Raw genomic sequence first — 20,373 nt, forward strand, 5'->3', positions numbered from 1 at the left:
GAGCTGCCAGAGAAAGCCCATATTTATCCTACTCGTGGCTGAAGAGCTGCATTTTTAAAAATCATTCCTTCATTTTATTTGAGACAGAGGGAGGAGCAGGAGCTTTAAAAATGAATAATGCAAAAAATAAAAGGTTACTTGTTATGGGAGTGGGGCCTAATCCTTCCTATGCAGAAAGGATGTTGAGAGGTGGGGGTGAGAGAAGAAAGAGCTCACATTAGTATAATGCAACAGTGGGCAGGTCACTATCTGAGTGGGCAAGGTGAGAGATGGTGCAAGGAGCCACTCTTCAGCCCCACCTTCTCCCCAGATAGGGGCCAGCCACAATGTGGCTTGGAAGTCCTGCCAACCCTTCTCCTTCCTAGTGCCCCATAGGCATTAACTGCCCAAAAAGGGCATGGCCCTATTCACCCTGAACTAGTCAGCTAACTAGGCTGGCGAGGGGTGCAGGTGAGAATGCTGAACCCTCTCCAAAGGCTGTGCCAGCATGGGCTGCTCAGGAGCCCCCTGAACTAATGGTAGCTAAGCCAGACTTCCTTCTCGGGGTCAGAGTTGCAGCACAGCGCTTCCGCACCCTCTCCAGTAATACTTAAGGGAGCCAAGGGCACCCGGGAAGGGATCAACCTCCTTACATGTCAAACACTTAGCAAAGAGGTTTTCAACCCATTGTATATCCAGTACCCAGCTCCCAGCTAGCCAGGACCAATCTCCCCTCCCCCAAACACCCTCCCACAAATCTGGTAATAGGGGGAGAGCAAGGTGGCTGCATAGGTGTTGGAAGTAGGGGTGCTATCGCACCCCCTGGTTTGAAATGGTTTCCATCATAGGGTTTACAGTTTGGTTGAATGGCTTTCAGCACCCCCACTATACAAATTGTTCCAGCGACCCTACGTGGCTGTGACCCCTGTTTGTGACCCTTAAGTTGAGAAACTCTGTCCTAACACAGTACTGGGGATTCAGTATCACAATGTATTTAGAACCAGGAGAAGTTATTACCTCAGACACAGGGAGCATCCTCAAGTTGTCACCTAAACAACCACACACCAAGAGCTGTGATATTCCAGGCTTTTCAGTCAGGTCAGTTCTGAATATTGGGTTAAGAGCTTCATAACAGGAGTTTCAGTACTTCAGGGAAGGGTAACTATGGAAACACTCGAGAATCACTTCACTGACTCCTGTCATTTGAAATCCTTGGGCTTTGGTTATTCAGCATATTAAACACTTGTGGCCACGTTATCAGGGACCCCATTATATGAACTCACTCGTCTAGTGTTCAGCCCAGCAAATGAAGCAGAAATGATTAATGCTTTGGGCTGGCGGAGCTCCTCCATCAGGGTGGACGCGATGCAGACGCAATGCCCACTTAGCTTTGAAGTGAGTAATGACAATTGTTAGAATAAAAACATGGTATGTTATTATAACCAAACCAAACGGAAGCCTGTGAAGGTATGTCTACACTGCAGTGAAACACCTGCAAGTGGTTCATGTCAGTTGACTCAGTCTCGCAGAGCTTGGGCTCCAGGGCTACAGATGTTCAGGCTTGGGCTTCAGCCCACGCTCTAAAATGCCACGAGAGCAGAGTATCCCAAAGCTTGGGCTCCAGCCTGAGCCCCAATATCTACACTGAAATTAAACAGCCCCATAGCCTGAGCCCCACAAGCCAGAGTCAGCTGACAGGCCTAGCTGTGGGTGTTTCATTCATACCATGCTAAGTCATATGGAAGCTAACAGAGAATCCTGTAAATTTCTTCTTGAATTCTGAGCCAATCCCAGGTACTGAAAGCTGCAAACTTTTCCTGAAGCAGGAACTCCAGATAGGTAGTGACATGCTGGGGGAAGGATTATTTTCAAGGGTCACCTCAGTAACTGACCAGCCCACACCACTTATAGATGCCCTGCTCAGTTACTATACATGGAAGACTTTGGTTGCATACACTGCTGGTTTCCCACCAGCAGCATGGGACCAACATCTCCCTTTGCCACAAGCCCACAAGAACTGTTAATGTTCACCAAACTGTGGAAGGCCTGAAATAATAGAAAACCCTTCTGTAGCATGGCTACCAACCGCCCCCTCAAATCCAAACTGTTGTACAATTTTTTTAAAGCAGCTTTGATTTTTTTTAAACTTATCATTGTCTCTGCACTTCTTTCATTGTGATTACCCCAGCTGTGTCTGGGGAGCTTCTGTGGCCTGAAACATCCCTCTCAAAATATACTGAAGTTCAATTTGGAAAAGTAACATTTTATATCCTTGCTTTGCAGTTCCTGGAACAGGAACAGCTGCAAAGGGAGAATGACAGAGCCCAGCAAAAAGAACTGCTTGATGGCTACTATCACAAATGGCCGCAAGACTGCAAGCTCCTGCTGCATCCACACCCTGGCCTGAGTCCCCTCTGTGGTACCTTGTGCGGCAGTCCAGAAACAGCTCGGGTAACTCCATGGCTGGGTGGCCCATGTTACTGGGCCCTTTTGAGCAGCTGGGCAGAGCAACTGTCCCCCCATGCAGCCCTCCATATTGATACTCACCCCTGTGGATGCCTCCCCCACCTCTTCCCTCCCCCCATGCAAAGTGCACAGCAAATGTGGAAGGAGAGGAAATGAGAACGGGGTGCTTGTCAGGGAACAAGAAACAATAAGTTGTTTCTGCTTGTACATGGTTTCACTGTTTGCACTTTTTTTGGTTAATACTGTTCTGTGTGGTGATGGCAACTGGCCTGCCTGGCAATGGGTTAATGTTTACAAATAAAGCCTTTTATTTGATCAAGAATGTGTATTGCTATCACTACATCACATCATACAATGTGTATTTCAAATAATAAAGGTAAACACCTAACCAGGGACAACTAGAAATTAGTACGCAAACAATATTTCTCAACACACAGTTAGCTATATCGATCCATACATTAATCATTTCCTTACATCAATCCACACTGTGAGTGAACCCTCTTTCACCTCCCCCATTTGATAAGCAGTCAGGTACATAAGTACATTGCATGCAATCAACCCCCTATCCAGGGGTGCTGGAACAATTTGGTACAATTTGTACCAAACTGTAAACCTGTACATAATGGAAACCATTTCAAGCCAGGGGGTGCAGCAGCACCCCCAGCACCTCTAGTTCCAGCACCTATGTCCCTCCCCAACCCCAAACTCTGAACCCCACCCCAATCAGCCCCCCTAGTGCATTCATAAATGTGCTACTCTCCCTCTTCCATTAGCCCATGCAAGCCCATCACATGGGAGCACAGAGCATTCCTGATTTCTGTTGCCTGGCTGCATCCAGCTGTGGCAGGTGCACTTTCTGGCTGAGGGTAGTGGTTCAACAATCCATCCCTGCCACAGATCCATTCTGCAGGAAATCGCTCACCTCTGGCTGCACGCAGATCATGAAGAGCACAGCAAGCCACAGTGATGCGCACAATGTTGATGACACTGGCATCCAAACAGCTCTGTAGACATCTACAATGGGATTTCAATCTGCCAAAAGCACATTCAACAACCATGCTACACCTGCTGACTGTGTAATTAAACAGGGCTCCTGATATTAAGGAATGGTTTCATAAGCCAAGGCAAAAGGGGGTATGCTGGGTCCCCCAGAATAACTGAGGAGACAGTAACTCCATTTATTACAGTGTGATTAGGTGAGAATAGTGTTCTACCGCCTGTCCATGAATACAGACTCCTGATCAGTGAAAAACCCTGGCATCATGAACTTTTCCAGTGCAGCCCATGTTGACAATCAAATTGATTTGTGGCCTGTGAGCGCCTGCCTAACGGTGGTGTGTCCTTTGTAGTTTATGTACTCGTGCTCCTTGAGAAAGGCAAACTATGGGGACATGAGTCCCATCAATGGCCCTGGCACAATTTGGAAACCCCATTCCCTCAAAGTCAGCAATTACTTCAGGAATCGCTTCTATTCCTGTCACCTTTGGGTAAATCACATGCCTGATCATCTCAAACTTCCATCACCACTGTACCCACAGTCAACTTTCCAACACCAAACTGGTTGGCACCCAACCTATAGCAGTCTGGGGTAGCCAGCTTCCAGATGGTTATAGCAACCTGCTTCTGGACAGGCAAGAGTGACCTCAGGCATGTCTCTCTATGGTCAGGGCAAGCTGCTCATAAAGCTCCAGAAATGTAGCTTTCTTCATGCAAAATTTCTCAACTCACTGCTGGTCATCCCAGGCCTGCAACATGATGTGATCCCAGTAGTCTGGGCTTGTGTCCCTGCTCCAGAAGCACCAGTCTACGTAGGAGGCATCAGCAACTATACTGAGTGTCATGAGCAGCATCAGCCACTTTGAGTCTGCAATGACTGGGTCCTTCTCCTGCTCCATCAGGTGCCTTCCATGAGTCAGAAAATGCCAGCAAAATGTCCACCAGTATCTCACGGGAGCAGCACCCATTTCCTGAAACAAGAATGAAAGCGCAAGCGAGAGATCTTCTTCAAATGGCACCTTCTCCATGTTGCTGGCTCTGGCTGTCGGGCGCGAGCTGCCCAAAGGGACTGCTCAGCAGGCTGTGTGGGCAGGCTGTTCAAACTTCCTGTGACATGCAAAGTGGACTGTTGAGTTTTCCCACACTGCACCACAGTCAAAGGGCTAGAGCGGACACATTTCAGGAGGGCACTAGGGAATATGGGATCTGGTTGTTTGACTCAGGTCTGTATGCCGCAATGTGGCCCTGGGCTTAAACAAGCTTAGAAAATTCTTAACCTAGGGATGGCTCAAGCTCTGGATTCTCTAATCCAGGGTCCACCGATTCAAATCCCACTAACCTTGGTCTTGCATTGTAGTGTAGACATACCTTCAGGGGTGTAAAGCAGTGAAATCCTTTGTAAGCAGTAAAGTCACATTACAGGGCTTGATTCTATTGATTTTCATGGGAGAAAAGGGTGCTCAGTACCTTTCAGGATCAGGCTTGTATGGGCAAGATGCATTTTGATCATTGTAGTGGAATGACTACTACATCAGATTCAGAAACCAGAGAACTTCCCAAATCACACTACAACATAGTCGCAAAATCTCCCTCATGCAGGTAAACAGAGAAAGTTCTACTAGATATTTCAATGCTATTGCAGGTCAGGCAGGTTATATTTGTTTCTAGTTTGAAGATACACAAAAACCTAAGCTATTTATCCAAATACGACCTGCACCTTGACCGGGGTGAAAGTAACTTACAGGACTTACCGGTATTGAGTACTGAGGGCAGCGTGGCCTCATCCAGAAGAGGTGTGGTCTCAACCGGAAGAGGCAGGGGCTCTCAAGATTTAAAGGCCCTGGGGCACCGGCTGTGGCTGGGAGCCCCAGGGCCTTTAAATCAACCAGGGGCTCCCAGCTGAAAAGATGGCTGAGAATCCCCAGGGCTCAGGGGCAAATTAAAGGGCCTGGGGCTCTGGCCGCCGCGGGGAACCCCGAGCTTTGCCAGGCTGGGGCTGGGATTTAAAGGGCCCAGAGCTCCTGCCGCTGCAGGCCTCCCAGAGCCCTTTAAATCCCGGCCCCAGCCAGGCCACCAGAGCCACTGGGGCAACCCAGAGCCCTTTAAATCCCCGCCGTGGAAGCCGGTGCAGTCCAGCATGGCGTACTGGCTCTTGCCAGTACACCGTACCGGCTTACTTTCACCTCTGACTTTGACTACCATGGCTCTTTTTTAACCAATAGCATTCCCACATGCTGCAACACTGCTTACAAGTGGCACCAAACAAAGGTGTGACAGTCTTTGAAAACAAAGAAAAATCAAAGATATTACTTTCAACTGGACCTTATAACCAAAAGCCCCATTGATCAACCATAGCAAAGGAGCAGAAAACTCTCCAGCATTGATACAAATATATTTTGGAAAGCAATTTTTTAATCCATATAATTGAACTGTTCCTGTTACAGGAGATGAATGAAACCAAAGTTCCACTGTACTGGCATTCTTTCACATCAGAAAATCATTAAAATACACAATTTAACTATACTTGTAGGCCTACATTTTCTTAAATGAGGGGATATTTTGGACCCCCAGTTTTTGGTTGATCAGCTTGGTACCCCTTGGAATGCTCATGTCTGAAAATTAGGCCACTTTTAATAGACACACCCAAAAATCACTAATCACTTTTCAATGTAGGCATTATTGCTTTCTTGATAGATCAATGGCTGAGAATTATTTTTAAAAGACTTTTTCCCTGTTCTTTTACAAATTATTTTATGACTGGTTACTTTTATTACTACAGTTTTTTAAAAATAGAATAGTCAACTTTCTAGTAATCTATTTGGCAGATAAATTCTGTTTGCTGCAATATCCAATTCCCCATTTTTTCTAGACAGATATCCTTCAAAGAGAACATCTACACTTGTTTCTCTTTGCGGAGCACTGCTTCTGTAATGTTATAAAATGGAAATGCCATCTGAACCTTAATTAACTCTCTATTGTCAGTTGCTTATTAGTTTCAAAATATATTATCTTTGGGGCAGAAATTTCCAAAGCATGTTCTTAGTCAAGAGGTGAACTCTGCTGCACAGTTTGAAGAAAGTCCATAAAGCTGTTTTTTGAATTATTCAAGGATGAATTCAAATGATGGGGTAAAATCCTAGCCCCACTGAAGTTAATGGACATTCTTCTATTAGCTTCAATACAGCCTGGATTTCACTCACTATTTTTAACTGAATCAAAATATGTACCTGTTCAGTGCCATTTTGAAGAGCTCTACAATCTGAGGTGTAGGGGCTACTCAGAGTCAGCACGAAGAATCAGCTAGCTGTTGAAAGATACAATGTCGTTGCACTCAGTATGAAAACAAACATCTCAATGCCCACTTCATTAGAATGGCTTCTTTACTAGGAAGCACAAAAACACAGCCAACCAATGTTTCTCATCCCCACAGCTGTCATGAGGGTTTCCAAGCTAACCATATCTTTACGAGGTAAGTACTGATATGTTTATTTTCATTCAGAGTGCAACAGAGATGTAGTTTTTAATGTTTATTCACAGGGGAAAACAGAGTACAATACCAATATTTTGCTCTATGCAGACACTTAACATAGCATCTGTTATGTAATAACAAAGGCCCGGATCTTAACCCCGCTGACATCAATGGAGGCTTTACAATGACTTCAATGGACTTTGGATCTGAGCTTTAGGTTAATCTCCGAGTGTCTATCTTCTCTTCTAGCCTCCTCTCCAGAATAAGAACTTTGTAGCTATTTTTGTCAGTTTTCCATTGAGTTTAGGCACCACAAATATGCATAATGAAATAAAACATTTTGATCTTATATAACTGAAGCGCTTTACAAAGGTAGGTAAGAATTATTCCTATTTAACCAATAGATGAATCTGAGGCACAGCATGGTTAGGTGTCTTGCCCAAAGAAAGAGTGAAGTCAAGAATAGAGGCCACGTTTCCTGACTCCCAGTCTTCTATCCTAAATCCTGATGCATCTTTAGATGATTTTTAAATTTTGTGAATAAGCTTCAGGAACAACAAACATAAAATCCCTCCACTCTCCTTTACAGTGCTGCTGGGAGAATAACTACTGAAGTTATTCCATCCTACAGCTCTGCTAAATGTGTTACAGTTACTGTCAGGATGTAGCAAAATAGGGATGGAGCCAGCGTTAGCCATTTTGGGAGGGTTTTCCCCTCCCATGTAACTGACTCCTGTCCACCTGGTCATATCACTGTGCAGAGGGTTAGTCTAACCTTTTACACTGTATGTAAGAAGGGAATCTTTCAGCCACCAACTGGTTCAGCAGAACTGGTGCCCAGCTGTTAATGCTACAATTTCTGCGTTGTTTTGAATATTAAAAAAGTAGTAGTTTTCTTAAAGACAATTGTCCAAATAATTGGAAGTCTGGAATTTACTAACCCCAGCCACTGGACGGGTGCTGAGTGCTTTCTACTGAACTTTAAACACACATATAGTACTTTTCTAAGCGAACATTAACTAAGTCAGTCACCGCAATGAATATTTATTTACCATCACCATTCCACCCCATGGATTTTATGTACATTTCACAGATGAGAATGCTAAGGCAGAAGGATTAAGTGGCTTGATTTAAGATCACTGAGTCAGTGTCAGAGCCAAGATTAGAACCTCTGAGTTCCTTCCAGTTCTATGCTTAGTTATGTAGACTTTGAAGATTCTCATGCTATGAGCTGCCCCTTGTTATGCTGGCAGCTGGCTAGAAGGGAGTTTGCAGCAGCCATAGCACATAAATCAATGCTCTTTAGAGTTACAAACTAGTCTGTAGCTTCCTTCTCCACCCCCATCCCCCACAAATACAAAGGATTTGTTTCACATCTCAAAGACCAATCACTGGGTGTCTGTAGAGAACCGTTTATTTGCCTTTAGGAAAACCAAAGTTGGCAAACTTTTAATCCTAGCAATTGAGTTTCTATTTTCCAGGTTCTCTCTCTGTTACACAAGCTCCTTGCACAGTCCCAGAGTAACTAGAGCAGTGGTTCTCAGACTTTAGTTCTGGTGACCCCTTTCACATAGTAAGCCTCTGCGAAACCCCTCTCTCCTTATAAATTAAAAACACTTTAAAAATATATTTAACACTATTATAAATGTTGGATGCAAAGTGGGGTTTGGGGTGGAGGCTGACAGCTTGTGACCCCCCATGTAATAACCTCGCAACGCCTTGAGGGGTCCTGACCCCCAGTTTGAGAACGCCTGGACTAGAGGTTTCTGCTAATGTGATCAGCCATGAAAAAGTTAGTCATGTTGATATTTACTTTGTCATCATTAGGCTTTACTTACATAAACATAAGAACGGCCGTACCGGGTCAGACCAAAAGGTCCATCTAGCCCAGTATCTGTCTACCGACAGTGGCCGATGCCAGGTGCCCCAGAGGGAGTGAACCTAACAGGTAATGAACAAGTGATCTCTCTCCTGCCATCCATCTCCATCCTCTGACAAACAGGGGCTAGGGACACCATTCCTTACCCATCCTGGCTAATAGACATTTACGGACTTCACCACCATGAATTTTATCCAGTTCTCTTTTAAACGCTGTTATAGTCCTAGACTTCATAACCTCCTCAGGTAAGGAGTTCCACAAGTTGACTGTGCGCTGCATGAAGAACTTCCTTTTATTTGTTTTAAACCTGCTGCCTATTAATTTCATTTGGTGACCCCTAGTTCTTGTATTATGGGAATAAGTAAATAACTTTTCCTTATCCACTTTCTCCACGTCACTCATGATTTTATATACCTCTATCATATCCCCCCTTAGTCTCCTCTTTTCCAAGCTGAAGAGTCCTAGCCTCTTTAATCTTTCCTCATATGGGACCCTCTCCAAACCCCTAATCATTTTAGTTGCCCTTTTCTGAACCTTTTCATTGAGATGAAGGGAAGCAGTGCAGACCTTTTAGGGCACCACTATAGCACTGTAGCGTCGCTACTTGCTACGTCAAATGAAGGGTTTTTTTCTGTTGCTGTTGTAAATCCATCCTGAGAAGCAATAGCTACGTCGCTGGAAGAATTCTCTCATGACTTAGCGGTGTCTCTACTGGGGTTTAATTCAGCTTAATCATGTCTCTCAGGCGTGTGATTTTAAGTTATAGACCAGGCCTTAGAGACAGGGAAACAATAAGTATTTGTAGACTAACAGCTATAATAAAACAACAACAACAACTGGAGATATACCTATCTCCTAGAACTGGAAGGGACCTTGAAAGGTCATTGAGTCCAGCCCCCTGCCTTCAATAGCAGGACCAAGTACTGATTTTTGCCCCAGACCCCTATGTGGCCCCCTCAAAGACTGAATTTACAACCCTGGATTTAGCAGGCCAATGCTCAAACCACTGTGCTATCCCTCCCCCGCTATGTTTCCACTGCAGTTCCTATGTTGGCACAGCCCCCTAGTGTAACCGCAGTGTACACCGACTGCAGGAACTCTGCCAGTGTAGGCATGCCACTTCCTTGAACAACGTCAGCTATGCCAACAAAAGTCCTCTTCCACTGGCATAGCTTCATTTACACTTTGGGTTTAGGGGCACAGCTATGTGGGCGAAGAGGTATGATTTTTTCACTCTCCCGACTGACATGGCTATGCAACTGTAAGTTTTAAGTGTAGACCAGGCCTGTGGGATGCCTATTAGACTCTGCAACTAAGAATTTCCCATCTATTACCATCACCAGTCCACTGGTGTAAAGAGGACATCAGGCAGGCACCAATATTTTTACCACACTATTGCCTAACTCTGCTCAGCCCTGCTCAGAAGACTTGTGGCTTTTTAAATGGAAAAAAAAAATGTGAGAGAGTGGTGGTGAGGTAAGACGGAGGAGGAATGAGGAAGGGACAAACATTTCCTCTCCCACCTTTCCCACTGGGCGGAAAAAGGGTGGGGGAGAATGAAAAAAAAAATAATCAAGTTTTATATTTGAATCTAAATAAATATTTTAAAATACACATTTTTCTTACATTGAGAGAGCCACTTAAATAATGCTGAGACAGCATCCCAGCCAACTCTCATGCAATCCAAACCTCGTGGGACCCTGCACCTGCTCTACTAGCAATGCCATTTTTCTCATTAACCAATCATTTTAACCAAGGGTGGCCAACCTGAGCCTGAGAAGGAGCCAGAATTTACCAATGTACATTGCCAAAGAGCCACAGTAATACATCAGCAGCTCCCTAGCAGCTCCCCGCCACTCCCAATGCCTCCTGTTCACCGGCGGCCCTGCCAATCAGTGCCTCCCTCTCCATTCCCACACCTCTTGATCAGCTGTTTCATGGAGTGCAGGATGCTCTGGAGTGGGGGGGGGAGCAAGGGCATGGCAGGCTCAGGGGAGGGGACGGGAAAGGGTGGAGTGGGGGCAGGGCCTGTGGCAGAGCCAGGAGTTGAGCAGTGAGCACTTCCCGGGACATTGGAAAGTTGGCATCTTTAGCTTCAGCCCTGGTGTCGGTGCCTATACAAGGAGCCACATATTAACTTTTGAAGCACCACATGTGGTTCCAGAGCCACAGGTTGGCCACCCCTGGTTTTAACCAATGCAACAGGGTTTGCCACACACATTGGGTCTGCACCAGCACACGCTGTTCTAATTCTCAAGCCCTTGGCCAGAAGAAATGAAGTTAGGTCCAAGACTTCTTTTGTAAGCAGATTGGGTGACCAGTGGTGGAGTTAAAAGGGAGAGGAGAGGCCTTCAGATGGAAGTGTGGCACTTTTCAGGCATATTACGCAATACACAAGAGAAGGAGTACAACATACATTTTCATACAGAACAGGAGAGTGAGCCTGCCTCTCACTCATTTGGCGGCAGCAGCTCCTGTCCTATGGGGCAGGGCCAGGTCCCCACTCTGGGCTTTGACACATGTCATCCAGGCTTCCTTGTCACTGTAACCCCATGCACTAGGTCGCAATGCCCGGAGTGGTGAGCCCAGCCCCGCCCCTCGGGACAAGAGCTGATGCTGTTGCATGAGTGCAGGACAGGCTCACTCTCCAGCCCACCACACCAACAATTATACATTGACCATCCAGTTGCAAGAAGTTGCAAAACCTGGCTCTGTTACTGCAGGTGACAACCTTTGCACTGTTATGGTCTCATTTTCATATCCTCAATTGCACAAGACTGCCTTCGAGAAGCCGCCTTCAATATAAGCGTAATCCATGGCTTGTTAGAAGAAATCTGAGGCAGGCATGCACTGCTAACCGGAGCTTAGGAACCATGTTGGCTCCCTGTTAGAAATACATTTCAAATGCACAGAAATTCTACCCATATTTCCTGGCTAGAGTTTTTGCATTCAGGGTCACTATTTAAGAACTAATTATTAACAACAGTATTTGAACAAACCAAAAGGCAGAGCTCTAGTATGGATTGCAGTCCTCATATGAGCAGAAAAAACCTCCAAACCCATAACACTGCAGAAAGTACCCATCGATACACTGTTTATATTGCACTCAAAACAAAAGTTAGCATTTCAAGACCTCAACACTTATCCGTTTCATTGTAACAGTAAAATGATCATTTAGCTAATGTCTTGCACACATATTATGACCGTCTTGACAATATCATGGTAGCAGATCATCATGTGATGTGTGTAAAAATTTAATGAGTTTCTTCTGTGATGGGATCAAATTCACCATGGGCATAAGCAAGTGTGCGATAATGGAATCAGCAAGTGGTAAATTTGGCCCCTAGCATGTGGCTAAGTCATTAGAGCACACAGCCTGAAGAGGCTCACTTGCCATGTCAAAAAGAATTAGAGAGCGCAACAGAGGACTGTTTTACACAGAGCAAGACTACTCCTGAGACTTCCCAGCAGGTAATCCAGTCTTTAAAGAACAGCTGTATGATTATCAAAGCCTAATTTAAGCAGCTTCTCATTTTCTCAAACCATCGAAGATATCAGTTAGGAGGAAGAGGCGAAAAACTGGCAAATGTTTTATGGCTTCGGAATACTAATGATATCCAACCAGATAGGTCTTCGCTATGCTCCTGCTGCCTTGTTCCCCACAGGTCTTCGGCATACAGGATAAGATTTTGAAAGGTGGGACCCTAAAGACAGGCCTGTTCCTTGCACTTGGTTCTGCAGAGCCTGTGCCCACACAGAGCTCCACTCGCTTCAGGTGCTGAGGACTCAGAGGTCCAACTGCCTTCAGTGGGACTCCACACAGGGATCTGCTCACATGAAACAATTTGTAGGATTGGGGCCTAAAAGATGTGAACATTCACTGCTCCCACTGACTTCAAGTCAAGATTGGTTTTGTTAGTTGGTCCAGTTAGATACGGTTCTCTACATGCACATTTATCTTTGACAAACACGCAGAGAACGAGGTGGTGCCTTTTCCCATTGCAACCCTCCATTGAGTGAGGGGGTTATATATAAAGCTTGAACGGCATTTTATATTATAACAGTACATATATCACTCCATGAGGCCAAGAATAAACAAAGATCAGCCCAGAGGGTATTTTTTTTCCTGAAAGAGATAAGTGGAAGAGGTGATTGTGGAAAACTATAATGCTGCTGTAACATTAAACTGATTAATAACACAAGAGACTTGGATACACAAGCACAAAAATTTTTTCATCGTAAGGGCAGCCAATCCATTTTTGAGAGTTAGTCAGCAGTAAATCTTATACAGTCCAAGTAGCTGATTGTGAAACCAGTGCTGAATTTCAAAGAGCTAATTAATTTATTTTGTGCAGCACACACTGCAGATTTCCTTAACCACTATATAGTCATATGCAGTAGTGTAAACCCTCTGCCAGTTGGAGTCTGCAGCAACAAAGGTTGTGTTCAGTATCTAGGGGTTCCTTTTCAACAATACAACACCAAACAGGCTCGAGTCCCACCCCACAGTAATCTGGGACAATTACATACCATCCCAAGCATGCCTCTAAGAGGCAATACTTAACCTATTGCAAGCCCACAGAGTTTGAGTGCAGAAAAGAATCTCTTAATAAAAAGAGGAAAGTAACCCAGCATTAATTTGGAAAAATGCTGAAAGCGGGATTCATAAACATAAAACAGTGAGCAAAAGACCCACCCAGAGTATGTCCTTTTGCCTCAGGTTCTGAAGTCCAGCAACCAAAAGTTCCTTCAGTGTGCCTCTCCCTTCTCCCTCCACTGCACCCCACTCACAGCTGTTGTCCTTGGTCAGTGAAGACCTGCAGTTTAGAGATATAGCTGCATGAGCTCACCTCCCACCCTGGTGGGAGGAGCCCTGTGCTTGCTCTGCCATCCAGTCACTTGCTCTGGCATCAGCCACCTTGCTGGCTGCTCACTGCTCCACTCTGCACCTTCTGGGATGTTTTGAGGTCCCACCACTTAACACAGTTCTTGGTGACTTCAACTGTTAGTCGAGGAGCCTCACTGCTAATGGAGGCTGGACAGAGACACTATCCCAAAGCAGGCTGAATGCTTAGACCCGATTATCAGTGATTTCAGCTCTGTTGGTGTGCAACAAGACTCTCAGTTGAATCTTAATCAGCTGTGTTATTACACGCTGGAGAGAGGAAGAGTCAAATGGTGTCTAAACCCTTACACGGCAACCACACCACCATGTACAAGCACCTGTCCCCACCCTCTCTCCACTCACTGGGCTTTGGCACTCATGTCCCCTGCCTAGCGAGTGCAGTTTTGATAAGGAGGAGTCCCTCAACCAGGGTATGCCAAACACAGTTCTGCTGCCCTTGATTCACACAAGGACAACAACCCTTTAGTACCCCTGCTCCTGATAACAAAGTAACCTGTGATCCAACACTAGCCAAAAGTGATCATTTAGGCAAAGCAGTCCCATCACACTGAGCACCTAGGCAAGGTAAGTGTGACCATGCAAAGGTCAGCTCCTGAAGTCCTCTTCCTCAGCTCAACACTAGATGTCAGGGGAGAGCTCATTCAGACCCAGCTTACAGTAGTTCCATACAATTAAACTTGAGAGATTTGCCTTGTATTAAACTGCAAACAAACCAACCAATCCACTCTTATTCTCAGAGTATTACTATTCCTATTCCTTCCTGAACAGGATGTAATGTATTGAATGCAGTTCTATTTTAAATATCACTCGTATTTCATTCATTCACTGGACCAGTACTGGTTTGCTGCTTTTAATTCAACTACACATTGAAAAAACTAATTGTACAAGTCTCATCTTTGCATTATGCCAAAATATTATTTCACGGAATTACTAGCAAGAGTTATAAAGTCAAACTGCGTAAAGTATGTTTCTTTTGTACTCTCCCTGAAAGGCAGTGAAGGAACCAGAATGCAATAGAATACTCACATAGCTATTAGTATGAAATATGTTATTTAAAAATATCTCCACACCTTTTGCCCCTGATGTCTGGCAGCTTAAATGAAAACAACTTCACTGAAGTCATTTTTACACAGCTGAAATGACAACATTCTCTGTGCAGCAAGAGTGCACTATAGTGTGATGCCTAGAGTCAGGAAAATACACATGTGGCTTGGTTTACTTCCAGGTTTTGTTTTAAGCTTTAACAAACAGCTGCAAGGTGTTTACTCTGCAAGTTTAACACAAAGGGCCAAATTCTCTATTGGTGCACGTTAGAGCTCCATTGGAATGTACGCTGCTGACAATTTACACCAGAAAATAATTTAGCTTTTTTTAAAGCACTAATGAACACTCGAGACTTCAAATACTTGCTGTGTGGATATTCTGCAAACTCTGCTACAGAGCTTCAATACTGATCAACTACGAATTCAGAGGGCTTATAAAGATGGAGGGAAAGTTTAGGCAAGGACATATTTGCATGTAGAAGGCAATAAAGTCTTTTTAGCCTTCAAAGAATCGATTCTCTGTTCACAACTGCAATTTAAATTTTTATTCAGTGACATAGCAGCACCACCTTGAGCGGCATTCCCACAACATCAGACCCTCTACTCTCTACTCAGACCCTATGCCACCAGCACTCCCAGCTATCTCCGCGACACCACTGATTTCCTGAGGAAACTACAATGCATTGGTGACCTCCCAGAAAGCACCATCCTAGCCACCATGGATGTAGAGGCTCTCTACACAAACATCCCACACACAGATGGAATACACGCTGTCAGGAACACTATCCCTGATGATGCCACAGCACAACTGGCTGCTGAGCTCTGTGCCTTTATACTTACACACAACTATTTCAAATTTGATGACAATATATATCTCCAGATCAGTGGCACTGCTATGGGCACCCGCATGGCCCCACAATATGCCAATATCTTCATGGCCGACCTGGAACAACGCTTCCTCAGCTCTCGTCCACTCACACCCCTTCTCTACCTATGCTACATTGATGACATCTTCATCATCTGGACCCATGGGAAGGAGACTCTGGAAAAATTCCACCATGATTTCAACAGCTTCCACCCCACCATCAACCTCAGCCTGGACCAATCTACACGGGAGGTCCACTTTCTTGACACCACGGTGCAAATAAGTGATGGTCACATTAACACCACCCTATATCGAAAACCCACCGACCGCTATGCCTACCTTCATGCCTCCAGCTTCCATCCCGGGCACATCACACGATCCATTGTCTACAGCCAAGCACTGAGGTACAACCGCATCTGCTCTAACCCCTCAGACAGAGACCAACACCTACAAAATCTCCACCAAGCATTCTCAAAACTACAATACCCGCATGAGGAAATAAGGAAACAGATCAACAGAGCCAGACGTGTACCCAGAAGCCTCCTACTGCAAGACAAACCCAAGAGAGAAACCAACAGGACTCCACTGGCCATCACATACAGCCCCCAGCTGAAACCCCTCCAACGCATCATCAAGGATCTACAACCCATCCTGGACAATGATCCCACACTTTCACAGGCCTTGGGTGGCAGGCCAATCCTTGCCCACAGACAACCTGCCAACCTGAAACATATTCTCACCAGTAACTGCACACCGCACCATAATAACTCTAGCTCAGGAACCAATCCATGCAACAAACCTCGATGCCAACTCTGCCCACATATCTACACCAGCGACACCATCACAGGACCTAACCAGATCAGCCACACCATCACTGGTTCATTCACCTGCACATCCACCAATGTAATATACGCCATCATATGCCAGCAATGCCCCTCTGCTATGTACATCGGCCAAACTGGACAGTCTCTACGGAAAAGGATAAATGGACACAAATCAGACATTAGGAATGGCAATATACAAAAACCTGTAGGAGAGCACTTCAACCTCCCTGGCCACACTATAGCAGACCTTAAGGTGGCCATCCTGCAGCAAAAAAACTTCAGGACCAGACTTCAAAGAGAAACTGCTGAGCTTCAGTTCATCTGCAAATTTGACACCATCAGCTCAGGATTGAACAAAGACTGTGAATGGCTTGCCAATTACAGAACCAGTTTCTCCTCTCTTGGTTTTCACACCTCAACTGCTAGAACAGGGCCTCATCCTCCCTGATTGAACTGACCTCGTTATCTCTAGCTTGCTTGCTAGCACACATATATATACCTGCCCCTGGATATTTCCATTACATGCATCTGAGGAAGTGGGTATTCACCCACGAAAGCTCATGCTCCAAAACGTCTGTTAGTCTATAAGGTGCCACAGGATTCTTTGCTGCTTTTACATTCCCACAACAGTTACGCCCGGGAGATGCCATTCCAGGCACTATTTGTACAGGAAAAGATTTCTTTGTTCCTTCTACTCCCCTTGTCACGAAAAAGTGATTTTTGCACAAAAATAGAAATGACCCTGTCATAAACAGATAGTTACTGGGTTAATGTCTCTTTTACCTGTAAAAGGGTAAGAAGCTCAGTGAACCTGGCTGACACCTGACCAAAGGACCAACAGGGGGACAAGATACTTTCAAATCTTGGTGGAGGGAAGTCTTTGTTTGTGCTTTTTGTTTTGTTCGCTGTTCGCTGTTGGGACTAAGAGGGACCAGACGTACACCTAGGTTCTCCAAATCTTTCTGAATCAGTTTTTCATGTTTTAAAATTGTAAGTAGTAGCCAGGCAAGGCGGATTAGTTTTATTTTTGTTTTCTCAACTTGTAAATGTTTCTTTTGCTGGAAGGATTTTTATGTCTGTTTGCTGTAACTTTGAATCTAAGGCTGGGGGGGGGGTTCCCTCTGGTCTATATGAATCTGAGTACCCTGTAAAGCATTCTCCATCCTGATTTTACAGAGATAAAAATTATATTTTCTTTCTTTAATTAAAAGTTTTCTTTTTAAGAACCTGATTGATTTTTTCCTTGTTTTAAGATCCAAGGGGTTGGGTCTGAACTCACCAGGGATTGGTGGGGGGAAAGGAGAAGGGATGGTTAATTCCTCCTTGTTTTAAGATCCAAGGGGTTTGGATCTGTGTTCCCCAGGGAAGGTTTTGGGGGAACAGAAAGTGTGCCAGACGCTAAATTCTGGCTGGTGGCAGTGTACCAGATCTAAGCTAATAATTAAGCTTGCAAGTGTTCATGCAGGTCCCCACTTTTTGTACTCTAATGTGGGGAAAAAACCTTGACATGGTGGCAGCTGTGGGATTTTTTAGGAACTAAAAGCCAGTAGGATTTTTTTTTCTCTCCTTTCTAGCTGCTTGGAAAGCAGACTGAGGGCAGAGGTGTTAAGTTTTTTAACAAGGGTCTTTGTTAAGAGGAGGCTTCAAGCTGTGAGCAAGCAGATAGCAAAAAGGAATTTACAAGTTGAATTGTTTTCTTTCTTTCTACCTCTCAGGTATAGCTAATTACAAAATCTCTGTTAACTAAGCAGCCCTGAGCGGAGTGCATCCCAGGTTTCAGTGAGCTGCAGGAGAGGGCGTGGCCAGCACAAGAAAGCAGAAAAATGAGTGCCAAAAAAGCAGTTAAACAGGAAATGGCTAGGCTGGACACAGAAGAGAAAGCCAAAGAGGCTGACCACTGGAGGGTTTTGGAGCTCCAGAGGGAGGCCCACCAGCAGGCCCTGGAATTAAAAAAGGCTAAGCAGAATGGAACAGCCAACCCTAACAACCCTTCTCCAGGTACTGTTCCCCATCCCAGGAAATTCCCCACCTACAAGGCAGGTGATGATACTGAGGCCTTCTTAGAAAATTTTGAAAGGACCTGCCATGGGTACAGCATCCCTACAGCTCAGTGGACCCTTAGCAGAGGTGGCGGCTGAAATGCCTAAGGAACACATGAACGATTATGAACTTTTTCAAACCAAGGCCACAATTATAAAGGGGCTAACACCTGAGCATACCCGTCGGCGGTTCAGAGCCCTAAGGTGGAAACCAGATGTGTCATTTACCCGACATGCCTACCACATTGGAAAGAATTGGAATGACTGGATATCAGGAGCAAAGGCTAACTCTCTGGAAGAGCTGTCCCTCCAAATGCAAATGTAGCAGTTCTTAGAGGGTGTTCCTGAGGAAATAGAAAGGTACATCCTAGATGGGAAACCCAAAACTGTAACCAAGGCGGGGGAGATTGGAGCCAGATGGGTGGAAGTGGCAGAAAAGAAAAAAGCTACTAGCAAGGGGAGAGAATATCAGAAGGGGCAAACCGAAAATAAACCCTATCACTGGGGACAACCCAAGACCCCACCTACAACCCAAGGAAAGCCCCAGACACCCTATTTTCCCACCTCACCAGTCTCCAGTAACACACCTCGGCCCAGTGACCAGTCAGCTGGGCGATGTTTTAAATGTAATGAACTGGGACATATAAAGGCCAACTGCCCAAAGAACCCCAACCGAGTACAGTTTATTACACCACCATCACACCAAAGATCCCCAGGCCCAGATGCCTCTCAAATACCCTCGGAGCGAAGGGAAACCTTGAGAGTGGGCAAAAAGAAGGTTATCACGTGGAGAGACACAGGGGCACAAGTGTCAGCTGTCCACCAATCCTTAGTGGATCCGAAATTCATCAACGCAAAGGCCTAAGTGATAATTTACCCATTAATGTCAAAATCTGTAAACTTGCCTACAGCTGAACTGCCTGTCTAGTACAAAGGCTGGTCAGGAATGTGGACTTTTGCAGTCTATGACAATTATCCCATCCCCATGCTACTGGGGGAAGATTTGGCCAACCAGGTGAAGCTGGCCAAGAGGGTGGAGATGGTTACACGCAGTCAAGCCAGGCAAGCTTCCAGACCCATCTCTGTTCCTGAGCCGTCCATAAGGGCCCCGTCTGTGTTACCAGAGACCCGGACAGAGGTGGTGGACCCGAATCCCCTGCCAACAACTGCAACAGCCACAGTGCATCCAGTCCCAGAACCGGAACTGGAAAAGCAACCAGCACCAGAACCGTTGCCAGCACTGACGCCAGCACTTGCAAACCCATCTCCAACCCCAACGCCAGAGGGCACCAGCAGGCCTGAACTGACAAAAGCAGCAGACAACCCTACCCAAGAGGCTCAGCCAGAGCCTGAAATATCGCATAGTGCGCCAGTGGACAGCGGTTCACCAGCAACGAAAACAACTCCATCACCTACATCGCTTCCAGAGGGACCAAGCCCAAGTTCACAGTCTGAGGAGGAACTGGTGTCCCCAGCCTCAAGGGAACAGTTCCAGGCTGAGCAGGAAGCAGATGACAGCCTTCAGAAAGCTTGGGCGGTGGCATGGAGCACCCCACCGCCTCTCAGCTCTTCTAACCGATCTCTGTTTGTTGTAAAACAAGGACTTTTATACAAGGAGACTCTTTCTGGTGGACACCAGGAAGATTGGCATTCGCAAAAACAGTTGGTAGTTCCAACTAAGTACCGGGGGAAGCTCTTAAGCTTAGCCCATGATCATCCCAGTGGCCATTCTGGGGTGAACAGAACCAAAGACAGGTTGGGGAAGTCCTTCCACTGGGAAGGGATGGGCAAGGATATTGCTAATTATTTCCGGTCTTGCGAGGTGTGCCAAAGAGTGGGAAAGCCCCAAGACCAGGTCAAAGCCCCTCTCCAGCCACTCCCCATAATTGAGGTCCCATTTCAGCAAG

General features: G+C 45.5%; 1 protein-coding gene across 2 annotated transcripts in view; it reads right to left on the reverse strand.

Moving 5' to 3' along the window:
- ARHGAP20 (Rho GTPase activating protein 20) overlaps positions 1 to 20,373 on the reverse strand; it is a 109,002-nt gene that overhangs the window by 52,823 nt on the left and 35,806 nt on the right. Inside the window, exon 1 of one of the 2 annotated variants that reach the window (XM_030561286.1) lies at positions 6,669 to 6,752. The exons of the other annotated variant lie outside the window; for it this stretch is intronic. Coding sequence (XP_030417146.1) covers positions 6,669 to 6,682 — 14 coding nt within the window. The 5' untranslated portion in view covers positions 6,683 to 6,752. Of the gene's footprint in view, positions 1 to 6,668; positions 6,753 to 20,373 lie in introns of those variants that run through there. 2 annotated transcript variants of the gene reach the window in all.

Source organism: Gopherus evgoodei, chromosome 1 (assembly GCF_007399415.2).
Source record: "Gopherus evgoodei ecotype Sinaloan lineage chromosome 1, rGopEvg1_v1.p, whole genome shotgun sequence".
NCBI lineage: Eukaryota > Metazoa > Chordata > Testudines > Testudinidae > Gopherus > Gopherus evgoodei.